The 26,609-nt window shown below is 38.8% G+C and overlaps 3 protein-coding genes across 5 annotated transcripts; 1 reads left to right on the forward strand and 2 right to left on the reverse strand.

Annotated features, from left to right (window-relative positions):
* The first annotated feature begins 644 nt into the window (after window positions 1-644).
* Window positions 645-9,164, forward strand: slc22a21 (solute carrier family 22 member 21). Of its 2 annotated transcripts, XM_063895537.1 has the most exons (10): window positions 656-1,116; window positions 2,215-2,318; window positions 3,050-3,204; window positions 3,345-3,516; window positions 4,164-4,290; window positions 4,993-5,090; window positions 6,082-6,296; window positions 6,517-6,699; window positions 7,098-7,233; window positions 8,362-9,160. In XM_063895537.1, the coding sequence occupies exons 1-10, from the start codon at window positions 685-687 to the stop codon at window positions 8,444-8,446; spliced, it is 1,707 nt and encodes a 568-aa protein (XP_063751607.1). In that variant the 5' UTR covers window positions 656-684; the 3' UTR covers window positions 8,447-9,160. The 2 variants fall into 2 exon arrangements, with proteins under 2 accessions (XP_063751608.1, XP_063751607.1); XM_063895538.1 differs by lacking the exon at window positions 6,517-6,699 and having other exon boundaries at window positions 645-1,116; window positions 8,362-9,164.
* Window positions 7,504-14,280, reverse strand: LOC134872296 (organic cation/carnitine transporter 2-like). Of its 2 annotated transcripts, XM_063895539.1 has the most exons (11): window positions 13,735-14,268; window positions 13,421-13,603; window positions 12,227-12,330; window positions 11,893-12,047; window positions 11,613-11,784; window positions 10,854-10,986; window positions 10,534-10,628; window positions 10,024-10,238; window positions 9,596-9,778; window positions 9,313-9,448; window positions 7,504-8,965 (listed from the first exon to the last, which is right to left on the reverse strand). In XM_063895539.1, exons 1-11 carry the CDS (start codon window positions 13,939-13,941, stop codon window positions 8,926-8,928), a joined length of 1,623 nt encoding a protein of 540 aa, XP_063751609.1. In that variant the 5' UTR covers window positions 13,942-14,268; the 3' UTR covers window positions 7,504-8,925. The 2 variants fall into 2 exon arrangements, 1 of the variants encoding a protein (XP_063751609.1); XR_010166789.1 differs by lacking the exon at window positions 7,504-8,965 and having other exon boundaries at window positions 10,142-10,238; window positions 13,735-14,280.
* Window positions 14,281-14,686: 406 nt separating this feature from the next.
* On the reverse strand, window positions 14,687-26,324 carry LOC134872310 (organic cation/carnitine transporter 2-like). Its single transcript, XM_063895564.1, is given in 13 exon segments — window positions 14,687-15,122; window positions 15,519-15,654; window positions 15,834-16,016; window positions 16,430-16,501; window positions 16,504-16,643; window positions 16,938-17,038; window positions 17,569-17,695; window positions 17,969-18,140; window positions 18,282-18,436; window positions 18,691-18,794; window positions 25,169-25,351; window positions 25,806-25,973; window positions 26,176-26,324. Coding segments are annotated over 13 exon segments (1,620 nt in total). The 5' UTR covers window positions 26,188-26,324; the 3' UTR covers window positions 14,687-15,055.
* Window positions 26,325-26,609: the final 285 nt, after the last annotated feature.

Genomic DNA, 26,609 nt, shown 5'->3' on the forward strand with positions numbered 1-26,609 from the left:
CGGCCAGCAAACCAAGTAGGGAAAGTGGAAATCATCATAAGTAAATAATTTATGAAATAATAGTAAATTACTCATAGCACAGGGAAAGAGGTTGAGGTGTTTGATTTTTTTCTGATTTGATATTTCTTCTTTAAAAGACCTGTATGGATCAGCTGGAGTTTCTGATTTTGTGTGATTTTTATCTCATAAAAGTTTAAAATAAACTAATGCAACAAATAAGATCTTACTATCCTCATGATTTACAATTCAAGGAACACATTTAGCTGATTTGATATAAGCAACACAAATACCCCAGATGACGACTCACTCTAATATTTTATGAAGTTAGTGGATAGACACACACTCAGGTCAATAGGTCTTGGTTATAAATTCTGAGAATCAGAGCTAAACGTTATTATGTTTAAACTGAATGTTTTGTATACTGTAATCTTAGCTAACATGTTGACATTGAAATAGATCGTTGTATATGTGTTTATTTGGCGCAAACTGGACAATGTACAGTTGGCCTGTCATTGCGTAACTGTTCTGTTTTTTTTTTTATCAAGGTGGCCTGTTAATCTTCAATATCGGTTAATTAGGAAAACCGCAGCCAAGAAGGAATACAGCGGGTGGTGGGTGGGATGGTTTAGAAGCTGAAACAAAACCACTGCTTTTGAAGAGCCCACTTCAAAATCCTTCCACTTTATGCAGAAGGAGCAAAAAGCAAACACAAACAACATGACTGACTATGAGGTTGCAACTGCCTTCCTGGGGGAATGGGGACTTTTCCAGCAGCATGTGTTTTTCCTACTCTGTCTGACTTTCATCCCTAACGGTTTCACCGGCATGTCCATAGTTTTTGTCGCCGACACGCCGCCCCATCGCTGCGTCATTCCCGCAAACTTGAACCTGACGGCGGCGTGGAGGAACCGCAGCATTCCGCTGGAGCTGGACAGCAACAGCGGCGCATTGGTGCCCAGCAAGTGCTCCAGATACAAGCTGGGAGATGTGCTGAGTTTCTCGGACAGAGGCTTTCTGCCCGGGGTCGATGTTAACATGTCTAATGTGCCGACAGAGAGCTGCTTGGATGGGTGGGAGTACGACCAAAACGTGTACATTTCTACCATCATAACGGAGGTTTGTGCACCTGCGCAGTGTTTGAAGTCAGAGTGGGCTGCAGCTTGTGCTTTAGTGAAAGTACGGTAGGACAACTCAGTTACAAGAAAAATCCTTCATTTAAAATGTAACTCAAGTAAAAGTACAACATAATTAGTATCAACATATAAGGTACCAACAGTAAATGTACTCATTATTCAGATTGGCCCATAACAGAATAATATTTATTATACGTTTTGATGCATTAATGTGCTTATCAAAGCTGGTAAAGGTGCAGCTAATTTCAAAGACATTGTATACTGCAGGGTTGCTTGAATGTTAGTCCAGGTATAACTAAAGTCTTATTTAAGTCTTAATTATATTTCACATTAGTAATACAAATCTGCAAAATAACTAAAGATATTAGATATAGTCCAGTAGAAGTACACTTTTTACTTCTGAATCGTAGTGGGGAAACGTACATAGTAGCAAAACTGTAATTAAGTACAGTAATTGAGTAAATGTACTTGTTTACTTTCCATCACTGAGTATAATGTGCTACTTTTAACATTATCGACTGGGACACAAAAACACTTATTTCATAATAAAGAGTAATTATATAAATCTGTCAAATAATCAGACATCATTTGAATTATGCAAATACTACATTTCATCTTGGTGTTGCAATAGATTCAGAGATATTTTAAACACCCACACAAGGAATTGCCTTACATATAAGATGTTTTGTTCACTCACCAAGTTATCAATCCTCGGAGAAAAAAATAAAAATAAAAATATGTATCCCATTTTCAAAAGATGTTTTAAATATTTGTTCCACTCTGGTTAGATGCATGTTTGGACATAATAAAGAAAACACCATTTATTTCTATTAAAAAACGTATTAATAATAAATAAAAATAAGCCATTGGGAAAAGCGAACATTTCAAATGTATGCAAAGTAAGTATATTTTGATATAACTATGATAATTGTTATGATTATATAAACACAAACAAATGCACTACTGTGGTACTTTTTAGACAGTTTTTTGTTAAGAAATCGCCACTTTTTGTGAAAACATAAATACTGTGTGTGTGTGTGTGTGTATATGTGTGTGTGTGTGTGTGTGTGTGTGTTTGCAGTGGGACCTGGTGTGTGATGACAGGTGGAAGAACCCGCTGACTTCTTCCATCTTCTTCTGTGGTGTTCTCACTGGTTCATTTATTTCCGGGCAGCTCTCTGACAGGTGGTGAAATAATAACTTAAGTTCTTTTCAAAATGTTCATCACCATGCTCTTCTTGTACCAAATTATCTGCCAAGTCAAATCTCCAACAGCAGAAAGTGTGCCCCATTGTCAATGAATAGATGTTTTAATGATAGTTTTGTTACTACTTCTCAAACTCAAACAACTCAACACATGATCGTAACAAGACCCCTTTTCTCTTTTTTTTTGTAGCTGTCAGTGCTAATCAAAGTCTTAAAATGAAAAAAATGCATGTCAGTAAAAATCATGCCGCATCAGTAAAACATTTTCCAGACTATAGTCATGTTGTTGACCTTTTCACAAATAGCTGACTCTGCCAAATCTTTAACTTTCTTTAACAGCGGCAGCATAGCACCTTTATTGCAGCTTTTTCGAGGAAATACAGCTATGGGAAACAACGATGGAGATGGAGGTCTGTCAGTTTTAGTTTTTGGAAAAGAGCAAAGCAGTGTTCTGGCCTGAAAGGTGGGCGGCAGCCACAAGTCAGAAAATCTTAATCTGTTTAAATGTACGTTATATTAAAATGATTTTGACCACTGTACCTTGCCATCCGACAAACTAACCAGCCACTCCAGTGTTCTTCCAGGTACAATTACTGGATTTGTCAGTGTGTTGTCAACTTCAATGAATCACAGTGCACAATACATTTTATTTTCCATTGGTTGACTTTTCCATCTACACAGCATTTACCTGTGCTTTGTATCATTTTTAGGTATGGGAGAAAAATAGTGTTGTTTGTTACCATGGCAGTCCAGACAGTGTTCACATTCATCATGGTCTTCGCTCCATCCTGGCCCATGTTCTGCGCCCTGTTCTTTATTGTCGGGATGGGACAAATCTCTAATTATGTGGCTGCATTTGTGCTAGGTACTTTTGTTTGACTCTATTCAATGATTTCAGGTGTATTTAGTAGCTAACTTGATCATGATAATGAGAAATACAGTACTTACACAGTAGTAGTTCATTGCTTGTGCTTTGAATTCCCCCCTTTTTCTCCTGTGCTACAGGGACAGAGATATTGAGCCCAAAAGTTCGGACAATTTATTCAACGGCAGGTGTTAGCCTTTTTTTTGCTGCAGGCTACATGCTACTGCCACTGTTTGCCTACTTCTTGAGAGACTGGAGGATGCTTCTCCTAGGCCTCACCCTGCCTGGCTTCCTCTATGTGCCTCTCTGGTGGTAGGTAGGTGTGTGTTTGCTTGAATGTGTGGGGATTTTATTTTCCTAGTTGATGTTATCCTCGGCTTTTTTTTCATTTCAAGTATTTCGTTTTTCTTTCTACAGTGCTGAGTGGTGTGTTATGTACTCGGCAGAGGTGATTTAAGTATTACGTTCATGAAAGTCAATTAATCAACATAATTCCTGCAAAAAGCTGAACAGATTGTTTTCTTAAAGCTGAAAAAATGTGTCTATTAATCACGTAGTTGATAAACATAATAAATCCTTCTTTAAAAGTAAAATATACATTTTATAGGGCCCGTTCTGACAAAACACACAGAAACTTGTGATGACAATAACTTTTTTTATTTATATTTTTATCTACTTTACTATATTTAAATAATTGTCGGACTAGGTTTAAATTTAAGAAAGTGTCAACAAAGATATGATCACGATCTATTCACAGTGTAATACCTTAACAGCATCGCAACAGTATCAGCCTTTTTGAACTTTATCAAAGCTTTGTTAGATATGTTTTACATTTATGTAGGATCATTTGAGCATTCTAAGGAGTTGGAAGGTAAAAGACAATACCTTTACTGTACAGTAATATTTGCCCTGGTTTGGGGGAGTAAACATCTGTCTCTCTCTGTTGTGTACTGAGGCAGGTTCATCCCAGAGTCTCCTCGCTGGCTGCTGTCTCAGGGTAGAGTGGAGGAGGCTGAGGCCATAGTGAGATTTGCTGCTAAAAAGAACAAAATTAAGCCTCCGCCGGTCATCTTCAGTCCTTCGCAGGTGAGATCTCACTGAAAAAAAAAGCTCAATTAAGTGCATAAAAACTGGGCATTTTCCTGATATGATAAGCAGTATCATATTTTTGATTGTTGAATATTTATGTCTGTCTTAGTCTTGCAGAGTTTACTCCAAAGCACCCTTAAATAGTGTGATGTAATAATTGAGTTTTTTGGTAAACAACGGTACTGTCGGTACAGTATAAATCCTAAGATAGTTTAACTTTAGTAATTATCTACTAAAAGATGTTGTGTTGAGTTATTAATGATCAACTTCTTAGGAACTGGATGACTTAAGAATAAACGATCGAAACTACAACACTTGAATATCTGACATTAAGAAATATGATAACTGCCAAACACTATTTCATTTGTTTTTCAGAAAATTATGCCAGGGTATGCCAAGTTACACATTTCACAATATCAAAATAAACTGGAGATCTGTGTTTGCTTTACCTCTACTCCTAATTACTACAAGAATCCCCCCCCCCTCCCCATGCTCACTGCACATTGAACTTTTGCTTCCTTTAATCCCGATCCAGACTTTGGGTACTACATGTGTGAACACATGTTCACACGTGCACATCCATGTGTTAACTCAGCAAGTGGCCATTCATACACAAGCATCTCTCTTATTAAATTATTTCTAGACTGATGGCTCTGCTTGCTAAGTGTTTGTTACTCTGCGGGCTCTGCTGCCCCACAGAAAGACCTTCAATGTGAGACGAGTAAGGCCCTCAACATCTGTGACCTGCTCCGTTCTCCAAACATCCGCTGGATCTCCCTCACGCTGTGGTTGGTCTGGTGAGTCCCTGCTGTCCCTGCTGACCTCTACATTCAGTACAGTGAACCTGCATGCACAAATACACACACACAGACATATACTGAACACACGCTGTTACAAATGCACATACATACGCACACTGTTCAGGCCCAATGACAGTCCATTGAACTAACAACAAATAATGACCTGTCAGGTGCTGTGAAGCCTGCAACTAAGATCAAAATCAGGTTTCATAACTGCACAGTATGCCTGTATTGTTCCTGTGCTCACCGATGCAATAAGATTTGGTACAAGTCGTAACCTTCATCATAACAGGTTGATAAATTACAAGCTGGTGGACATTATTTCTACATCAAGACTTTCTAATCCAAATAACAATCATACATTTCCTGTAGTTAGTCATCACACTTATAGTTTTTTGGGATAAAAATAAAACCTACAATAACAGATTGTTTGACCAGTAGGGGGCCACAGAAACAAGCTGAAGACAACAATGTCATTTTGTAAGCCTTTTCAGACATGTAGCAGTAATGTAGCAACATAAGCATTCATTAAGCTCTGTAATTGCTACCTGAAAAAAGTGTGCCTTCTGCAGTCATAAAAAAAAAACGTGGTGAGTGAACCAATGGGTTTTTTTGCACAGTCCCCGGAGGAGGCTCGTAGTGATAGCCTCCTCAGGTTTTCTGTATTAATCCTGTCTGCCCAAGTATGAATGTCACTTTAATCTTGTGCAACTTTGAATTCACCACCAATCTATAAACTTATTACAATGGCTTTTAAAGGGCCATTGGAGTTCAATTATAAAACATAATTAAAAGCTGGGAATGGATTGGTAATATTTAGTGGCCACAATTTTGCATTTGCAGAACACTAAAGGAGAATTTCGAGATAAGGAACAATGATACTATGAGTTTCATTAGTTTTCTGACTATGCTGTGGTGTCATGCCTGAGAGCTACACACTAAAAACACATTCTAGATTCATAATAATGTTGAAAAATTTTCCCCACAGGAACACCTTGACCATCGCTTACTTTGCTCTTTCCCTGAACACGGCAAACCTTCACGGTAACGCTTACTTCAACTGTTTTGTGTCGGCTTTGGTTGAGATACCAGCCTACACTTTGTCATGGGTAATGTTTCGCTGGTGGTCCAGACGATGGAGTCTTTCATCAACCCTCTTCATGGGAGGACTGTTTCTACTCTTCGTACAGCTCATACCAGCAAGTAGGACCCTTAGACAGGAAGCACTAGATTAAATAAGCTTTGTGCCTTTTTGTCGTTTGTGTTTTTATGTAAGATCGATCATTATATAGTATTTTCAGATGCAAAATGTGTCTACTTTCTCAAGTATAAGCAAACATAATTGCAGATAATTCAATTTGCATTTTATATAACTCAACTTACTGTACATGTAACTTCTGATTGAATGATTTACCCAATCTAGACCTGGTTTATCTCTCCATTACACTCGAGATGATGGGGAAGTGTGCAGTGACGACAGCATTTGCTATTGTGTACGCATACACAGCAGAACTTTACCCAACAGTGTTGAGGAATACGGCCTTGGGGGCCTGCTCCATGGCCTCCAGAATAGGCAGCATCATTGCCCCATACTTCATTTACTTAAGTAAGGATCATCTCACCTCTGCTTTAATTTACAGTTCTTACATTTTCCCATGCATATAATTATTTGGATGCACAAGAGCTGTTTATTTCCCACTGACTTCTTGTTAGAAAATAGAGGCTAACAAGCTGGTGCCTCCACAGAAACAAAACAGCAAGAACAAAGAATCTAAAAGCAGGCTGGATTAACAACCACATCAGATAGACCATTATGCTGAAAACCCAACGCTTTCACCTAAAACTTAGAGGCTTCTGTTTAAAGATTTATTGGATTTGATTTAAAGTATTGATGCAGCCACATCAAAGTCCTTACAGTCTGTAAACCTTTTGTCTTTTTGTTGTTTTTAATTGCTCTGGCCATGGTTGTTTTTCACTGTTTCCTCCTTTGATGTGCTGCCACAGGAAGCTATTCCGTTTCACTGCCTTACATCCTGATGGGAAGCATTACAATTACGTCTGGGTTGCTGAGTCTCCTGCTGCCCGAGAGCTATGGAATGCCTCTGCCTGACACCATCACTCACATGCAACACTTCCCTGGGTAAAACGGCACCTTCTGTCACCAAACATCCCAGAAACTAGTAATATTATCTATTTAAATGATTAAATCATTGCTTTTTTTCTTGTACAGTTCTCAATTTTTATGTTAATAAGGGCTTACATTTTTCTGGTTTTGTTTTTCTAATTTTCTTTTTTTAAACTTTTAATATATTGACATGGTTTGTCTATATATGTACTTGCTACTCAAAACTAATTTGTCTACAGGCATAACAAGTAAATCAAAACAAAGAAATATGGCTTACCATATGCCTTAAATCTGAAATATTTTATTATGTGAATGAAAGACAGAAAAGAAAATTCAATAGATAAATAAAGAAAAAACTAAAACATTTGGCCTCTATAAATAAAGAAAAACAATCAAAAATAATGATCATACTACAAATAAAAACAAATTTCACTTCATATACATATTCACCAACACATTTAGTTGGAATAAAACATTTTAAAAGAGTGGGCTCGGATATATACTCATAATGCCACCAAAGAACTTCCACTCGGTTATTTCCTTTTCTAGTTACTTATATTTTTTAGTTATTAATTGCTTTTATAAAAAAAAAAAAGAAGGAGAATAGTCTAACTCTGTATTCCAGAAGAATTATAATTTTGCCCGCTTTATTTGTGCACTTGGATTAAACCCACCGGGGACATTTATTTCAGAAACTACAAATGATGTTATCAACACAGCCAGAATTATGTGTAACCACATGAAGGCAAACATCACACTATAGCAAAGTCAGCTTAACACGAAGAATCAGTTAAACATTTTGTGAAATACGCTTCTTCATTTTCGGTCAGATCAATACCAGAAGGCAAATATACTGTATGTATTTCCAAACAATATAGATATTATAGTTACAATTATATTGCTCAGACTTAGCAAGTTATTGTTATTAAAATAGCAATACAGATCAATTTACATAAACACAAATCTTGTCAGTGATTATGTTTTTTTAATTATATTTTAACTTTTTGATACCTAGTGACACATTAAATGTCTGTCAGGGCTTAACCCTGTCTGGAAGTTCACAGTGCATTCAGGCATTTACTGCAGTGTTCAGTATCTGGGAATCATTTCCGCATCTGAATGAATTTTTTTTATTTACCCTAGATGCTGTAAGAAGACACCTTATAAACTCACACACACCGAAGAAAAGGAAAAGGTTGCAGAGGGGAAGTCTCCAGTTTTCCCTTGAAAAAGGAGCACCACTGCTATCTGCCTGAAGCAAAAACTGGATAACCATCATATCTCCTTTCACTTATAAGTAAGAATGATTCCTATTTATGTCACTAGATTTGTAAAAAGATTTGACTTCAACTGCACCATGGAGCTTGACAGTTATTCAAACAACACAATTGTGTTGTTTTTTCTAGAATCACCACCACACATTCATGTTGCAAAGCACATCCCTGTGAATGTGTTGTATATTCAATACGGCAGGATTTGTGATAACATTCATAAAGTGCATTTACAATTTAATTTACTCCAAAATGTATTAGTCGAGTTTTAGTTACTTTAATGTTACTCCTTATAAAAAATGTAATTAAATCTACTTGTACAGACTGCACTTACCAGAAAGTAATGTTGATATAGACTTATATACAGTTAATAGTACAATGTTTAAACAAAACATTCTTAAGCCAATCAAAGTCGACTCTCGTCAAGCACAGCAAGTTATGAATGTGGTTTTCTTGTGATGCAAAGGCACTTCATGCTGTTGGGATAAAATAAAAATAAAGAAAACATTTTAAGCAAAAAGGAAATGTTTGAATATTTCTTTATACCTTCTAACTTTATTTTTAACCTAATAAACAAGAACGTTAACTGTAAGGAGTGATGCCTCCATCATCATATCCTCCCCCGAGTCATGTGGATGATAAGGATAAGGAGGGGTTGGTTTTGGAGGCTATAATAAAGAGTTCTATGAGACGTTTTGTTGCAGTTTTTGTTGCTATTATCTTGTCTGAACATCCAGTATCAGGAAGTTCTATTCTTTGGGTTCAATACCTTGGTTGTTTTTTCAGATACGGCGACTATTGTTTTAGCCCTTAAGTTACCCACCTTTCTCTTTTTTGCATCTGTTGAATAGTTTGAGGTAAAGGTTGTCCAAAACTCTCTGCCAGGAAAAGAACAGAAAAGGCAGAAACAACAGCCAGAGTCCCCAGTGTGATATAAGGCAGGTACTCAAAATATTCACCTGTACAAGGAGAAGGGGAAAATAAAAGTGTGTACAGAGCATCCAAACAACACATAGGTGCTGCTTAGCCACATACATGTGTTGATGTGCTTCCACAATTCCAGTTGAACAAAGTGAGTGTCTGATATTGAAGACGAGTTTACTCACTCAGCTGTAACAAAAAAGGAGCAATGCAGCTTCCTATTCGTGACACAGTAGCGCATACACCTGTCGCTGTGTTCCTGAGCACTGTTGGGTAAAGCTCTGCAGTATAGGTAAACATCAGGGCTGTACCGATGGTAATACCATATTTACCCAGCATCTCCAGAGCGACAGCCAGCTGTGATAAACCTGAAACGTAAGAAATGGTTAGATAAACAACAGAAAATTACGAAAAAGAAAACCTGTCCTTAAATTATATCCTGAATGATTAAAAGCATTGTGTTGGCCTAGGTTTTTACACGGTAGAATAATACATGGAATAAAAAAGACTATATCTCTGGTCTGAATAATCTGTGGAGTGCTCTATAAAGACGTAAAGTGTTTGCTTGAAAGCATTACAGTAACATGATGCACCACATCATCACACTGCTTACTTTGGGGGACCAGTTGAATAAGATACAGCGATACTCCAGCAAGGAGTAATATGAAGATGACAGAGAGTCGGCGTGGGAGGTATTTCAGTCCCAGCCAGCAGGAAATGTAGGCTGGTACCTCTACAGCTGCAGATATGAAGCAGCTGATGTAGGGGTTAGCATGAAGCCGGGATGTGTTCAGGGACAAGCCAAAGTAGCCCATACTGAGAGTGAACCTTATTGACGACAAAAAAGCAAGTATGTTTGGATAAAAATCTGCATGGAAACTGCATGCTGTACAGTAGCTCCAGTACTAAATTGAACTATATGTCCTGTTTATTTCCATCAAGACAGAACAGCTAAGCATATCAAATATGCCTTCAAGCAAACATAACAAAAAAGAAAAAAAAAGAAAAAGCAAACTTAAAAAAGGACAAATCAGTAAAACCTTTTTATTAAAAACTTTAAATGTGTATTAAATCAAATCGTTTGATGTGTTTGGTGGCTGAAATGCTCAGACCGTATACTCACCACACAAGACATAGAATGACAGTTGTGCTTCTGATGTTTTTTGTCTTCACCAGGCTGAAAATATTGTGGTGTTCCTTAGGGTGTATCTCATCAGCCTGCAAAATAAAATAAAAAACATCAGTCTAGCCAGGATTTTTGGGGGATTTCAAGCTTGTTGTTCAACCTATTAAGTCCAGAATTAAAAATCTCAACAAGCGCTGGGATAACTGCCATGATATTTGGTACTGACAGGATGAATTGTTTTTGTCTGTTTTGTGGTGCAGACACACATGGCATCCTGTGTCCGGTTTTTATCATGATTGAAGTCAAAGCAGACTCACATGTGCACTGTAACCTTCAAAAATGACTACTGGAGCATCGACTCTATTCCTCTTAGCAGCATCTCTCACTATGGCATCAGCCTCCTCCACTCTTCCCTGAGAGAGCAGCCATTGTGGAGACTCTGGGATGAACCTCATCATTCAACACAGAAACACAAAGGTTTTAAAGACAAAACAACAGAGGGCAGATTCAAAATATACCTATATTCATGTACATTTTCATCATACTACTGCACTCCCTGAATTCTGCACATTGAAAATGCACATATTTCATTCAAATGTGTATTTCATTTCTACAGGTTCAATGTAAATATTGCTACATTTTTAATGTTATTATAGTTATCTCATAATAGTTTTTTATCACAGTCCCAATTTTGGTTTTATTTGTATGTATCTATATGTATGCACCATAATACCAAGTCAAATTCCTCTATGTGTTAACTTACTTGGCAATAACCAGTTTCGGATTTTCAGTGGAAAAAAAAACCTAGACATTTATGGCGCACTTTAAGGTAATTTACAGAACTACATGAAGCCATTATAAGCTGTGCAGCATGAAAAGGCAGTGACCTAGTCATGTAATCCAATGGCATCCCAAAGAGGCTCTGGGGACGTGAATCCTTACTTTAATAGAAGGGATGAACCTGGTAGGCTGCAGGAGGGGAAGCAGTACCAACGAGTATAGCCAAGTCTATCCATTCAGTCTTTGATGATAGATGCATTGTAAATTAAACTGTGTTTGTTTTGAGTACAACCTACCACCAAAGAGGTATGTAGAGAAGGCCAGGCAGAGAGATAGCAATCAGGAGAGATGTCCAGTCCCTCAAAAAGAAAGCAAAGAGAGGCAGCATCATATAGCCAACTGCAAAACACAGACACACACCCAGTGATGGGAACAAGACCCGTACATCGCCAGTCAAGATTTCAGTACCTGGACCGAAAGAGAGAGAAATACATGAGAGAAGGTCTGGAAAAAGATAATACCAACATGTATAAAGGTATCATTCTGTGAAAGGTACCATCACATGTTCACACTTACCCAGCACAAAAGCAGATACATAGTTGGAGATCTGTCCCAAACCACTTATGAAAAGTAGGGTGGAAAACACTGGCCATGAAGGTGAGAATATTTGAACAAATGTAAAAATAGTCTGAATTGCCATGGTGGAAAAGAAAACAGGCTTCCTTCCAAACCTACAGTGAAGAATGAGCAAGGAAAAGAGAGCAAACAAAAATAAGACTTAGATTAAACTGATTATTTTGTAAACCTTCCATGTTTCCTCCCTGCAAAAGTACATCCAGGACCTCTTTAGGAATATTCCCAATGTTAAGACTATGTTGTATGCAAAACAAAAATATACATTTTTTAGTACCTGTCTGAGAGCTGTCCTGAGAAGAAGGATCCAACAAGAACTCCAAGAAAGTAAACAGTAGAGGTGAAGGGCTGCTTCCACTGTTCGCTGCACACCAGGTCAAACTGGAATATCCATACATGAAAAATTAAGCTATTAAATACATGTAACAGGGGAAATTAATATCCATAGCCACCTGATAAGTTCACAACCAATATATATTATGTATAATATTAATATAAACTGCTACTTCAGCATTATCATTTTCTCTTGTATTCTATAAACTGACATTTTTCTCTGTGTTGAAATTCAACAAACACTGGAATGGCTGCCATACATGTGGAGAATTTGGAGTGGTCTCTTAATTTTTTCCGGAGCTGTATATACTGTATGTATTTTAGTCCGGTTGGTCTTAACTTCTGAGATAAAACATGGACATCTGTTGCTGCTTGATGCTAAGTTCACCTAACAAATTCAATTGGACATCAGTGGCCTGTAATACAGAGACTGTTCAACATGCCCAGGAAACCTTTGTGTTACCTGGCTTAACCTGCCTGTTGTCCTCGGGTCCATTTGACACGATTCCAAAAGTGTTTATGTTGTAAAAAGTGTTGAATGTTAAGATGTAAACATTAAACATGGTGACACTCAGGGAGATTACGATATTGTTAATGATACCACTAGTTATTTTAACAAGTAGGCTACTGTATATTTGTGCAGCGGCAATGTTACATTGAACAGATTGGGGTAATTGTGAATGTGGTCTATTTGCTTTCCTACAAAACTTTCAAACATTGCTATAGGTACTGATATGTCTGCTGACCTCTGAACCTGTCACATAACTTCACTGCTCCTATCATTATGACACAAGACTGTAAACAGATAACAGGTGTCATTATCTGCTGCCATTAAAAAAGGTTTCAAAACAGAATCCTGATTCAACTTTGACATATAGCAGTCCGTGATCATCCAAAAGACGAGGGTAGATCATGTAGAGAGGCTAAAATTGGTGTAATAAAATGAAAAAAAATATTCTCAACCAGTTTAGAGCTGCAGCATTTTCAATGACTTTGAGGCAATGGAGAGACATTTGGGAAAAACTTGTAAAGGAAGTTATCAAGAGTGACAAACCTACTCCAGATCAGGGAATATAGTGAAGTAACAATTACTAATGCTACAACCATAGTACAGATTCAACTATAGGAAGTCACTGACTTCAGAGACTATGGTAGATTTGTAGATGTCTTTGCTGTAGCTCCACCCGTCCACACAGCCCTCCTGCTCCAGGTCGGTGAGGTTGACGTCCCTGCCAGGAATTAATCCCAGAGCAGAGAGGTTTCTGACCACATCCAGCCTGTACCTGCTGCATTTGCTCTGCTCCGGTTTCCCACTCACCACCTGACAGTCACAGTGAACTTTATTAGTGTTATAAAACACATTTTGAAACTGTCTCATTACGGTACTTGTGCTGCATTTCTATTGCTTCACAGTCCAGAGTATAACTAAAACTTTGCATTTTTTAAAATCACCTCTATTGGGATCATTGCATCGCGCCAATCTTGAGTCAGGTTTTCCTCAGGAACCAGGCAGTGGTGACCGGGAATGTCTGTCAGGAAGATAACGGAGAAAGCGCCAAATCCATTGGGCACGATGCTGGCACAGAGCAGGAAGAAGACTACCTGCTGGAAACGTCCCCACTGCCCCAGAAAAGCAATGGACTCATCGTAACCCTTCATGTCCTAAATGTCCCCCCCAAAGCTTGCGGAACAATTCCTTTTCCAACTGAACATAATAAAGAGAATCCGTTTTTGTCGGATAGCCACACCCTGCACTTGATAACCATGCACGATCATTTCCCTAGCCATAGCTGACAGGAATCAAGCAACACAAGTTACTCTTATGTGTTGAGTAATACAATTAAATGCAATGGACATCAATATGCATGCTAAGGTGAGAATTAAAAGGGAGTGTAACCGTGCTATATTACATCTCACTTAAATATTAATAATACATAATGTTTATATAGCGTGAGCGTGTGTGCAGGGCCGGTTCTAGCCCATTGGCTGCCCTAGGCGATATTGAGATTGTGCGCCCCCCCCCCCCACATGCACGTATATTTTATATAATATAATATTACATTTTCATTCAAAATATGGGTTGGGGCATGTTCATTTAATTCAATGAGGGTTTTATATCCCATGCTTTAAAAAAAAAAAAAAATCGTTAATCAATGTTGTTAAAACAAAGATGTGTGCTTAAGGGCGCCACTAGGGGGCGCCCCCCCGCCAATTTGGCGCCCTAGGCGGTCGCCTTGATGGCCTGTAGGAAGAACCCGGCCCTGCGTGTGTGTGTGTGTGTGTGTGTGTGTGTGTGTGTGTGTGTGTGTGTGTGTGTTTGTGTGTGTTTTTGTGCTTTAAGGGTGACAAAGCTGTTGCATTCAGTCATGAAATTAATGTAAGTAACCAAGAAGAAAGTTGTAACTGTTATTTGACCTGTGAGATTTGCTTTTATTGTAAACTTGTATTGTCAGCTTAGTGTGACCATTGATCTTTCCCTTTTAAGGTAACAAATGTAATGCATGCATATATGAAGAAGACAAAGGACAAAAAAAAAAAATCCTCATACATTGCCACAAGTACAACTCAACTCCATGATTTCATTCCACCAATTCAGTTACACAATAGATGTTTTGGAACAGAGAAGAGTGATTTTTTAAATAGTTTCAAACAAGGGGAATTCGAACTAAATTAACTAAAATTATTTTAAACATGAAACATTTTAACAGTAGGCTACTGATATAATTCCAAAGCGATATTAACATATCACCATCATCATTGAAGTGCTAGAGTGTCAAAGTGGACCGTCAAAATGTTCCAGTGGTATTGGGGTTTCTTTTCCAGTGCATGGAAACTTCAACCTGTAATGAAGCGAGAAAAAAATAAGAAAATCATTACTGGTTGCACAGTAAGGACTGTGATTTCAAGTCAGGACATTCATGCTGTGTGAATATAGTGCTATACATATAGTTAATGTATTAAAAATATTTCTCAATCCTATTGGAATGAATAATTCTTTGGCATTTTGCATACAAATACACTTATTCACTTTTGTCAGTATGGGATGCTAAATGAAAAGAAACATAATCAAGAGTGTTACAGAAAGTAAAAAGAAGAATGTTTTAAAATGTGAATTCAGTTTAATAAATACCCCATAGTTATTAAATATGATAACCAGCTTGTATTACTTAATATCTAAATATGAGATTGGCATAAAAGAAGCTTCATAACTATGGTCTATTTCTTGAGTTACCCACCTTGCTCTCTCATGCATCTGTTGGACAGTTTCAGGTAGAGGTTGTCTAAAACTCTCCGGCAGGAAAAGAGCAGCGATGGCCGACAAAACAGCCAGAGTCCCCATTATTATATAAGGAAGACACAATATGTATGTATCTGAAAATTGAAAAGGTGAGGTTAAGATTGGAGAAAAGGCTGGGGGCTTTATATGAGGGAGTTTCGGAGTGTGTGCATGGCTTTCAAACTTGCTGAAGATATAAACCGGACATGCATTAGCGCAGCTGCTTCATATATCAATTTTCAAACTTAAGGTAAAAATGTATATTTCCACTCACCCAGCTTTATTAAAAAAGGTGCTAAGCTTGTTCCCACTCTGGAAACAGTAATGCACGTCCCTGTTGCTGTGTTCCTGAGCACTGTTGGGTAAAGCTCTGTCATGTATGTAAACATCAGAGAGAAAGTAGTGGTAAAAGCATATTTACCAAACATCTCCAGTGCAATATAGAGATTTGATAGACCTACAGAATAAAGAATTTTTTTTTCATTAAAATAAAATACACACATGTAGCACTTGATTTTACTCATGTTTACCATGAAGCAATTTCCCCCTAGAATACCGTAACAAAGGTAACATAATTTAAGTAAAACATAACTCATATTATGATGAAATGCACAAATTAAAAGAGTTATTTTATATAAATGACCGTTAAATTAGAAAAAAATCAACAATTTGAATAGTTCCTGTCTAATTGTAGCAGTTATCTAACCCAACAAAGGTAAATATAAAGGATGTCCAGGGAACAGCTTGAATAAATAAGAAATGTGGATTTGATCAAATATATCAAATATTCACTGAATAACACCACACGGACTGTGGCTTTGCATTACAACCTTTGTTCTGAGAGTCCCCCCATATACGTTTGGTCCTTACTTTGAGGCAGTAGTAGGATGAGGTAAAGCGACACTGCTCCAAGAAGCAAGGTAGAGATGACAGACGGTCGGCGGGGAAGTATCGCAGAATCAGCCAGCTAGAAATGTATGCTGGTACTTCTACAGCCGCTGAGATGAAGCAGCTGATGAAGGGGTCAGCATGAAGCTGAGCTGTGTTCAGGGACAGGCCATAGTATCCTGTAGATGAAGTGAAGCTGGGCAAGACATAGACACCAATCGATCAGAGATGATTGAATAGAAAGGCCCCTACTGTTATCAAAAAAACAAATGTTAAGTAAATGTGAACATATTTAAGGAATAGAGAAAACAGATTTGTCCTGTGTTGAATGTGTCGTTTAGTAGGTGTTCATTACCTTTTTTTATAATATGCTTTGTCCATTTACCTGTCCATAGTTTTAGTGGGATGAGCATGCTCAGACATCATAGTAACTGTTAATCATGCAGAAAAATCACTGTGAATAAATGTTGATAAAAAGTGGTATACTTACAAAACAAAGCAGAAAACAAGTGTTGTGGTTCTGATGCTGCCGTTCCTCAGCAGGACGGTGACATTGGCTTTTTCTTTAGGCTCTGGCTTTTTCTCATTACCCTGCAAGATTAAAAACAAAAATGTAACCCTGTGTTGTTGTTTCTTTGCTCAGTTATATCTATATGAAAATGCCAATAAAAAGGCATTTTTCCAATTGAAATACAAATGTTTCTATCCTAATGCTGAATGATGACGAATAACAAAGGGACAAATGGATAAAATATGTCGCTTTGATGAGACAACTTGGTAATGTTGGTTTAAATTGACATTGTGTAATACCACTACCAGTGGGTTATACGATTTAAACCCCTTGGTCTTGGGTAATTTTTGTGGTCATGCTAGCGTCTCTCCCTGCCCTGGGATTTTATCTAGAACACCTTCTCTTTATAACGTGTGTGTGGATGTGTAATGTATTTGTATTATTTAAACTGAGGTCTAATTTCATGGCTTATCGTGACGTTTATGACCATTCATTTTTACAGACATATAACACGTATGTTTCTTGTGAAATAACTAGATCACTTGAGAAACTTGAATACTCTGGCCTACAACGTTCCTTACAATGAAACCGGAAGAGCAGAACGACTTACACTGTAATCTTGGAAGATGATATTTGGAACCTTAACTTTGTTCCACTTAGCAGCCTTTCTCAAAATGGCCTCAGCCTCCTCCACTTTTCCCTGAGAGAGCAGCCAGCGAGGAGACTCTGGGATAAACCTGCGTCAGAATTTCACAGATAGACAGAAAGTACGCTTCAGCTCGATCAGAGATACTTTAAAGTCAAAGTCTCAAAATGTTGAATGCAAGTAAGGCTTTTTCTATTTTATTGATAGTACAGCTGAATATAGACAGGTAAGAGGGAGAGATGAGAGGATAATATTACAGGGACACAAATTTATCTTGACTTTTTTGGGAACATCCCTAGGGAATAAAATATAAAACAGGCACAACCTTTGATTAGCAATTTTACTTTCATGTAATGCAACATACGACCAGAGAGGGAGGTAAAGTAGGCCGGGCAAAGACGAAGCCAACGTGAGAGATTTCCAGTCTCTCAAAAAGTAAGCAACAAGAGGTAGAATCATGTAGCCAACGGCAAAGCCTAAACACGAGCCCAACGATGAGAAAAGGATTCGCACATTGCCCGTCATGATCTCAGAGCCTGTGTGCAGAGTAAAGGTATACAAAGACAAAGAGACATGCGGTCAACTAGTGAAAGGCAGACGTAAAGTATTTAACAAACAAAAATTAGTCAGTGTTAGACTACAGTGGCAGCATTTTATAATGTGATGTTCACATGTACCCAGCACTAAAGCAGCCACAAAGTTGGACATCTGTCCTAAACCATTGAAGAAGAGGAGGATAGTGAACATAGTCCACGAAGTAGCGAAGACCTGAATGAAGGAAAAAAACGTCTGAACTGCCATGGTTGCAAAAAGCACAGGCTTTCTTCCAAACCTATGAGACAAGTAAAACAAAAGAAAACAAATCATAATCCAAGTATACAGCATACTGATCATAGTTGTTTTTCTTCTATGCTTAAAGGGTGGGAGATTTGATCAGCAGATCTGCTCAATTGAAAAACTTGTGTTTAAAGTTCTTGTGATGTAAACTCATGTTGGAACATGTCTTTATAATCTGTAAGGCACCAGTTGGAGTACGACACAGCAAGGTTAGTAATATGCATCCCATGCATCTGGAAATCTCAGTACCGGTCTGACAGCTGTCCTGAGAAGAAGGATCCAAAAAGAACTCCAATGAAGTAAACTGTGGCGGTGAACGGCTGCTTCCACTCATCACTGCACACCAGGTCGAACTGGAATATCCAAACAATAATATGCAATTACATGCATTTTTCACGGTATATCCCTGTTAATGTTATGATCTCTCTGCAGCTGGTTCTACACTTATTCAACGTCTGATTAAATTTGGATGATGACCCTGTGAGTCTGTTTGGTAGAATGTGCCCCTGTAGATAAATACTGTGATGGGAAGTAACATAGGGGAGTTTTTAGTACTAGGAGTAATAAAGTCACAGTGACCGTCACAAAACTTGACAGATATGTAGAATTTTTTGTAAACGTCCTACTCCTGAAGATATTTACTCCACAAGCACAAGCGTAAAACCATCTATCTGACAGAGAGGGAGCAGTTACATTCCACATTTATTTTCTCTCTTCAGGCCCATGCAAATCCAAATAGCATGACAGGAACATATTCATAACTGGAGACAAACATGTTCATCTTGCCAGTCGGGAGTAGCAGGCTGAAATACAAACACAAGTTAAATAGCAGTTTAACAAAGGGCACCTCTCATGCAGAGTCTAGATCCTACCTAGCACATTGAATTTGAGATGTTAACGCAGGTCGATAACACATTTAACACTCAGCACCTCCCCCAAGTTAGGTAAACAATATTGTAAAAAAGAAAAAAATCTGTAAAACATTAAGCTTGTTAACATTCTATGCTTTAGAAACTGTTGAAACTCTTCAGCCAGGGATGAGATTACTGCTGCATACCTCCTCATTTGCGCACTGATATTGTTCTGTGGAAAACTGGTCATTATTTCCTGAAGCGCGGGGAAGTGTGCCGTATTGGGCTGAGTTTGTGACAGGTGCCTTTGGAAAAGTTGCAGCTTGGTCCCAAAGGCTTCGATGTGTGAATACAGTTCGCTCACCATTGCATTTTTCCCCTTAAGGCACGTGTTAATAAGCATGTTCAGATGCCGTGTTATGCCAACTAAAAATCCCTAATCAACCAGCCAAACAGGATCAGAGGTTGATAATCCACTTCTCGTGCCAGCCATGGCAGGTGCACCATCCGTAATAATCCCAGTGACTTTATTCCACGGTAGTTTCATGTCATCAACATCTCTGGTAGTGCCTCTTAATATTGAATTCCTTGAAAACAGCCACAGCCTCTTGGCAAATTAGGCAGACACAGTTGTTGCGTATTTCAGTGAAAAAATATTCCAATTTCCACTTCTCCTTTAAGCGGCGGCCCTCGGTGTCAACTTTTCTTTTTTTAGTTGCAGTCGCCATTTTAGAAATGGGCTGGAAAAAGTAAAGGTTCTCGCGGTTAGGGTACAGCCACAGGTCTGCTGTCATCTTCTGGTGAAATATAAAATAGCTTTTGTTGGACAAATATTTTTTTGGTTTGTTTTTTGTACGTGCTGGCGGGCCGCATATTATTGATTTTATGAAGGAGGCTGCGGGCCAGTGGGACTTTGGACACGCCTGTATTAGCCTATCTTGCCATTTCTTGTGGGCCACCAGAACACATAGCCTAAGCTACTTTGACTTTCCTTCATAGCCTACTAGTTTTATTTACTTTTACATTGCCTTTGGTTTTTAGATAACTACTGGATTTGACTGCAAGTAAATCAACCTTATTTATACTTGTAAGAAAACACTGCTAATTAAGTTATGATTTGGATTCTGACAGGTCATGGGATGGATGACAGCCGCATCACAAGGGCTATTTCCCTGTGCAAAAAGATTGTCAGCGCTTTTTGCTACAGCTGGCTGAGGAGGAGGGAGCTCTCTGAAGTCCAGCAACAGCTTGGACTTCCGGCTCATCAGCTCATTACAGAATCCGACACGCTGGGGGTCAAGGCAGCTGATGATCGAAAGGATCTTGGAACAAGAGGGGACCATCACCAAGATCCTCTCCTTTGGCAAAAAGACCAGACACCTAGTCCTCACATGGCAGGACATTGAGGTACTGGAAAACAGTCCAGAAGGCTCTAAAACCCCTCCAGGACTTCATGGATGCTCTGTGAGGGGAGGACTATGTGACCCTTTCCTATGTCAGATCTGTCTTTCATCTTTTCAGCATGAGTATCCTGGCAGTGGAGGAAGATGACAGTGAGCGGTGCTGGTCAATAAAAACCTGCATTGTGGACTACCTTACTGACAAGTACTCTGATCCAGCCACCTGCAGCCTCTTGAACATGGCAACATTTGTGGATCCACGCTTCAAAGACACATACATTCCAAGAGACTGGGTTGATGCCTTCCAACAAAAAATTGTTGTGGAGGCAAAGTCTCTTTTGGCTGAAGGCAGTCAGCCTGACCCAGCTGTGCACACACTTTCTGAGCCTGCAGACCAAGAAGCAGCAATGGCACCACCCACAGCAAAGAAGAAAAAGTCACTAGCCAGCTTCTTCAAACGAAGCACAGTGACCGATGGCAACACACTGACACAGCAGGAAACAAAATGAACTTTCAAGCTACTTGCTGTCAGCTAGGATAGAGAGTGATACAGATCCTATGAAATGGTGGAAGGAACATGAAAAGGTCTATCCAGCAACGTAGCAAAGAAGTAGGCCTGTTCGATTAATCAGTTTTAAATTGTAATCGCGATTATTTAGTAAGGACGATGTTAAAAACGTGTAAATCGTTAAAAACGATTTTCCCCCTTTAACTAGGATAATTACGGTACAGCCCCCGTTCATGTTTCTGGGCTTCGCTGGGTTGAAATAGTGACTTCCGCCTCCGTCCTCCCATCGCGCTCTCCCCCACACAATGTAAACAAACATGTCGGCGTTGGATTTCGTAGCCAAAAAGAAGAGCAGGTCTGTTGTGTTGAAGTGGTACGTACCGGCTTCGACGCTTCGGATGAAGAGCAAAATACTCCGCGTTGTAAAGTCTGTCTTAAGTCCGTGGCAGTTAAAGACCACAGCACAACTAACTTATTTCAACACCTCCGGTGTTCCAGTTTAACTGGATTCCGGTTTAACTGGTGGCGTTTGTTTACCTTTTCCGCCAGATGTTGTGGTTGCCCGGTTCGTCATTTTCACGTAACTTGTGTGTCTGAAGTGTGACCAGACAACGGAGAAAACCCAGGCGAAAAAACGTTAACATCTTCAGTTCATGTAAAATGCACACGTCGAGATCACCATAGACAACACAAAATATGCCGGTCAAAAAATAAAAATGGAAATAAACAATATTCATACTCTAGCGACAGGATTCAAACCCGTACATTTGGGCAATATACATATCAACCATGAATGTTACTCATTACGCCACCGACCGGCTCAAACAACGCCATGCTTGAACCATCTAAGTGTTGTCAGTTCTTGTCAGCTGTTTCCAATCACCGTTTAACATGGATGAAATAAACTCCACCATGTTAACTGGTGATATTCACAATATGACACAGGCAGACGCTGCCAACGCAAGCCTCCAAAACGAATGCAAAAGCCATGTGTTACAGACAAAACACTAGCATGGCCATCTCAAATGATATTGCTTTGGTTTTTTTGCCTAAAAAGTGCATAGTGACCATTACAAAGCACAAGGCTATGAAAATAGCCGCTGTGAGATACGAACCCATTCATGCTTTCAAAAGGTATTAATCCACTGCCTTACCGCTAATGGCCTGAGCTACTGTTCAGACGTTGAAAGAACAGGTGAATATTTATTATTGACTATTTACTGGTAGCTGCTCCCAACAATTGGGAAAAACAGTAACAATGACATTGAAATTGATCACTGGATGAAGTCAATTAGCAAATTAGGTGGCAAAGGATATATATATATATATAGCTGTTTAGACGGGCCATTTATAATCGTCAGCATGGATGGAAAAAGTGCTGACATAATGTCGAAGAAGGGCAAGACCTTGCATAAAGTATATAGACCAACTCGGCCACTTTTTTTTTGCCCTTTGCTTCCAGACGGAGTGCAGGCTTTGTAAAAGCTGGTATCACAGCCTTTGTGTGGGGGAACCACCTGTGGACAAAGATTATTACTGTAGTGCATGTATTTGACAGCCAAAAAATAAATAAAGTCCCTTGCCGAACCATGCCTCTATTCATCCAGTGATGAAGTTGTAGCCAATTGTGACAGTTTTTCTCAATTGGGAACAGCTACAAGTAAATAGTCAATAATACATATTCAGCTTGTTGCTTCAACGTCTGAACAGTAGCTCAGGCAATGAGCGGTAAGGCAGTGGATTAATACCTTTTGAAAGCATGAATGGGTTCGTATCCCACAGCGGCTATTTTCATAGCGTTTGATATGTGCTTTGTAATGGTCACTATATGCACTTTTTAGGCAAACAAAACAGAGCAATATCCTTTGAGGTGACCATGCTTGTGTTTTGTCCGTAACACATGGCTTTTGCATTCGTTTTTGAGGCTTGCATTGGCAGCGTCTGCCTGTGTCATATTGTGAATATCACCAGTTAACATGGTGGGGTTTATTTCATCCATGTTAAACGGTGATTGGAAACAGCTGACAAGAGTTGACAACACTTATATGGTTCAAACAGGGCGTTGTTTGAGCCGGTCGGTGGCGTAATGAGTAACATTCATGGTTGATATATTACCCAAATGTACGGGTTCGAATCCTGTCGCTAGAGTATGAATATTGTTTATTTTCATTTTTATTTTTTGGCCAGCATATTTTCTGTTGTTGTCTGTAGGTGATCTCCACATGCACATTTACATGAAGTGATGCTTACGTTTTTTCGCCGAGGTTATTTTTTTTTAATATTGTCTGGTTACACTTCAGACACACAAGTAAGGTGAAAATTACGAACCTGGCAACCACATATGATTCAGCCCGTATAGCGTCATATGATGCTCAAGGAGTGGACAACGTAAACAAACTCAACCAGTTGAACCGGAATCCAGTTAAACTGGAACACCAGAATGGCAGCAGTGTGTTGCAGCGCGGACTGCACAAGAGAACGCGGATGCGGCTAAAAGACCACCACAAACTCCGAAGCAATTAACTCTGCCGGTTTCGTTTTCACGTGTTGTACCATACGACAAGACCAAAAGGAGGTGGGAAAATATTACGGATGCAGTCGCGTTTCACATCGCAACAGACATGGCCCCGATATACACAGTCGAAAAGTCTGGCTTCCGACATTTGCTTCATGAAAAAAAGCATATTTGAAATAATTTATTTGCCATTTCTTTTGTCATTTTGCAAAAAAATCGTAGTCGTAATCGGAAATCGGGTTTTGAGAGAAGAAAATCGGGATTAAATTTTTGGCCAAAATCCAACAGCCCTACAAAGAAGTATCTGTTAGTACCAGCTACCAGTTCTCCTTCCGAGCGAGCCTGAAACAGTTGATAGGCTAGTTTTCCTTGCACAGAACCTGTAAGAAATGTACAAGTTTGTATAGGAAGATATAGCTTTCTTCAGTATTGTCAAAGTATGTAGGAATATTTTCTTTTGTTTTCACATTTAATGTCTTCAATATATGTATCCCATTTGAAATTGTTATGGTTTATTTATTTTCTATACATTTTAATCTTCCCATTTTCACTGTTGACTAATTGTGTAGCTGTGTATTTTCAAACAGGTGAGGCCTGTACTAGTGTGTACTTTTTTGTTATTTTTGACCAGAGGTATGCCTGCCTATTAGATCAGAATATGGGCCAATGTATGTTTTGTTATATTTCTCTGTTTTCTATGTATGTTAATACTGTGAAGCTGTAGGCCTGTTCTAGGATCAGCCAGTTTTTGTTGACATTTTTATTATTTGCACAACTCTGTAAGAGCTTTTTAAAAAATGTTTTACATAATACTGTGCATCTGTTCCAAACAGGTCAGGCCTGTACTTAGAATTATGTCTATTGTGATAAAATGTAGGCTATTTGAACTATAGATTTCATTTATTTTTTACATATTACTGTGCATGTTTCAAACAGGGAACACCTGTTGTTTATAGATGTTATTTGAGCAGAAAAAGAAAACCTGGAAGGTTTTGACTTTGATAGTCTAACTAAAACAAGTTTATGATGATTACTTGTGGCAATGAGTTAAAACTAAACACCAAAAAACGTTTTGTTTAAAATACCGATATATATCGTATATTGCCAAAAAATACCTGGATATCAGATTTGGTCCATATCGCCCACCTACTATGCTTACAGTGTTCTGTGGAGGGATTCATACTCTAGGTACAGTACAATCATAAGCAAGCCTTAACATGTCTGACAGCAACTGTGTTCACTCCGCTATGCCAGGTGTGCTAAGACACAAAGAAGTCAATATAAAACTGAACACTAAAGTACTAGGCTTATTTGGTGAAAATGAATCTATAATTAAAAAAGCTTGCAATGAGACATGTATAGGATCCACACACACACACACACACACACACACACACACACACACACACACACACACACACACACACACACACACACACACACACACACACACCTCGGAGACCAGAGTAGACTGGTAGACGTCTTTGCTGTAGCTCCACCCGTCCACACAGTCCTCCTGCTCCAGGTCGGTGAGGTTGACGTCCCTGCCAGGAATGAATCCCTGAGCAGAGAGGTTTCTGACCACATCCAGCCTGTACCTGCTGCATCTGCTCGGCTCCGGTTCCCCACTCACCACCTGACAGTCACAGTGATACAAAAATACGTTGCCGTGTGTAATGTGCAACAGCGTGTGAAGAAATGTGGGAAACAAACTTGGGGCAATATAGCTGAGCATTTACAACACACATAATCGTTTCGATGTACTATCACATAAGCATAGATTGTAGCCAAATAAATAATAATAATATAATAATAAAAAATATACAGACTTTATACAAGAAAAACATCCCAGTATATGCACCATCCAGTGCATGCTTTACCTATGTTTAGCCTTTTGCTGGTTGCAAATGATGTGCAAATAGGCTGTCATTGAAAATACAAATAGGTTATATAAGATAAAGTGGTGCATTTTTTGAAGAAGATGCATACAATGACAGAAAGACTATATAAGTTTCATTTTGGACTTATGATTCTGATACTTTACATTTCACTGAGAGACAATCCAAAATGTTGTTTACAAAAAAAATCACCTTTATTGGTATGATGGTTGCATTCCAGTCTTCGGTAAGGTTGATACCAGGAACCACACAGCGATGACTAGGCACATCAGTCAGGAAAACGAGGGTGAAATTTCCAAATCCATTGGGCACGAGGCTCACACAAAGCAGGAAGAAGACAACCTGCTGGAAACGTCCCCACTGACCCAGAAAAGCAATGGAGTCAGAAAAGTCCTTCATAGTTCAAAAATATAAAGGATTACTGTGACATCAACTGGCTTCCTGGAAAGGTAATCTAGGCAGTGATAGAGCCAAACTGTGGTATAAGAGAGAGTTGAAAAACAAAGACGGGATAATCCTTTTATGCCACCACCCTGAAAAAACATGCATGAAAAACACTGACATGCATGGGCATCGCATGATCCTCGACTGACAGTCAGTAGCCTCAGCAGGGCCGGTTCTAGCCCATTGGCTGCCCTAGGCGATATTGAGATTTTGCGAAGGTGTAAGTCAAAGTATTTTTTTTTTTCAGAACTGTGCTTAAAGAAAGATGGGTTCTGCCTGCTCCTGCTCCTCCCTCTAGGAACGCCCTGTGTAGGCTATGTTGAAAGTATTTCGCCCTTAAAAAAGACTGTGATAACCACAAATGCAGGTAAACAACTACCTAAGAACTACTCAATAAAAAGGGGGTAACAATTTGCAACACATCTTTTGAGTAGATTTCACCAAATATTTTAGGTAAATATTACCCAAATTTAACATACAAAACTCACTTTGAGAAATTAGGTAAAGTTTAGCTCAATTTCTTAATAAAATGTATTACTTGTTTTCATTAGC

This window comes from Eleginops maclovinus, chromosome 11 (genome assembly GCF_036324505.1).
Source record: "Eleginops maclovinus isolate JMC-PN-2008 ecotype Puerto Natales chromosome 11, JC_Emac_rtc_rv5, whole genome shotgun sequence".
Lineage (NCBI taxonomy): Eukaryota > Metazoa > Chordata > Actinopteri > Perciformes > Eleginopidae > Eleginops > Eleginops maclovinus.

Excerpts from the sequence above, each read along its gene's own strand:
- slc22a21 (XM_063895537.1), top strand. The coding sequence starts at position 685 with ATGCAGAAGGAGCAAAAAGCAAACACAAACAACATGACTGACTATGAG. Across the intron at positions 1,117-2,214 it reads TTTCTACCATCATAACGGAG|TGGGACCTGGTGTGTGATGA; the intron begins GTTTGTGCACCT and ends GTGTGTTTGCAG. Across the intron at positions 3,517-4,163 it reads CTCTATGTGCCTCTCTGGTG|GTTCATCCCAGAGTCTCCTC; the intron begins GTAGGTAGGTGT and ends GTACTGAGGCAG.
- LOC134872296 (XM_063895539.1), bottom strand. The coding sequence starts at position 13,941 with ATGAAGGGTTACGATGAGTCCATTGCTTTTCTGGGGCAGTGGGGACGT. Across the intron at positions 11,785-11,892 it reads TGTATCTGCTTTTGTGCTGG|GTACTGAAATCTTGACTGGC; the intron begins GTAAGTGTGAAC and ends CTTTCGGTCCAG. Across the intron at positions 10,629-10,853 it reads TTGAAGGTTACAGTGCACAT|GCTGATGAGATACACCCTAA; the intron begins GTGAGTCTGCTT and ends TTTATTTTGCAG.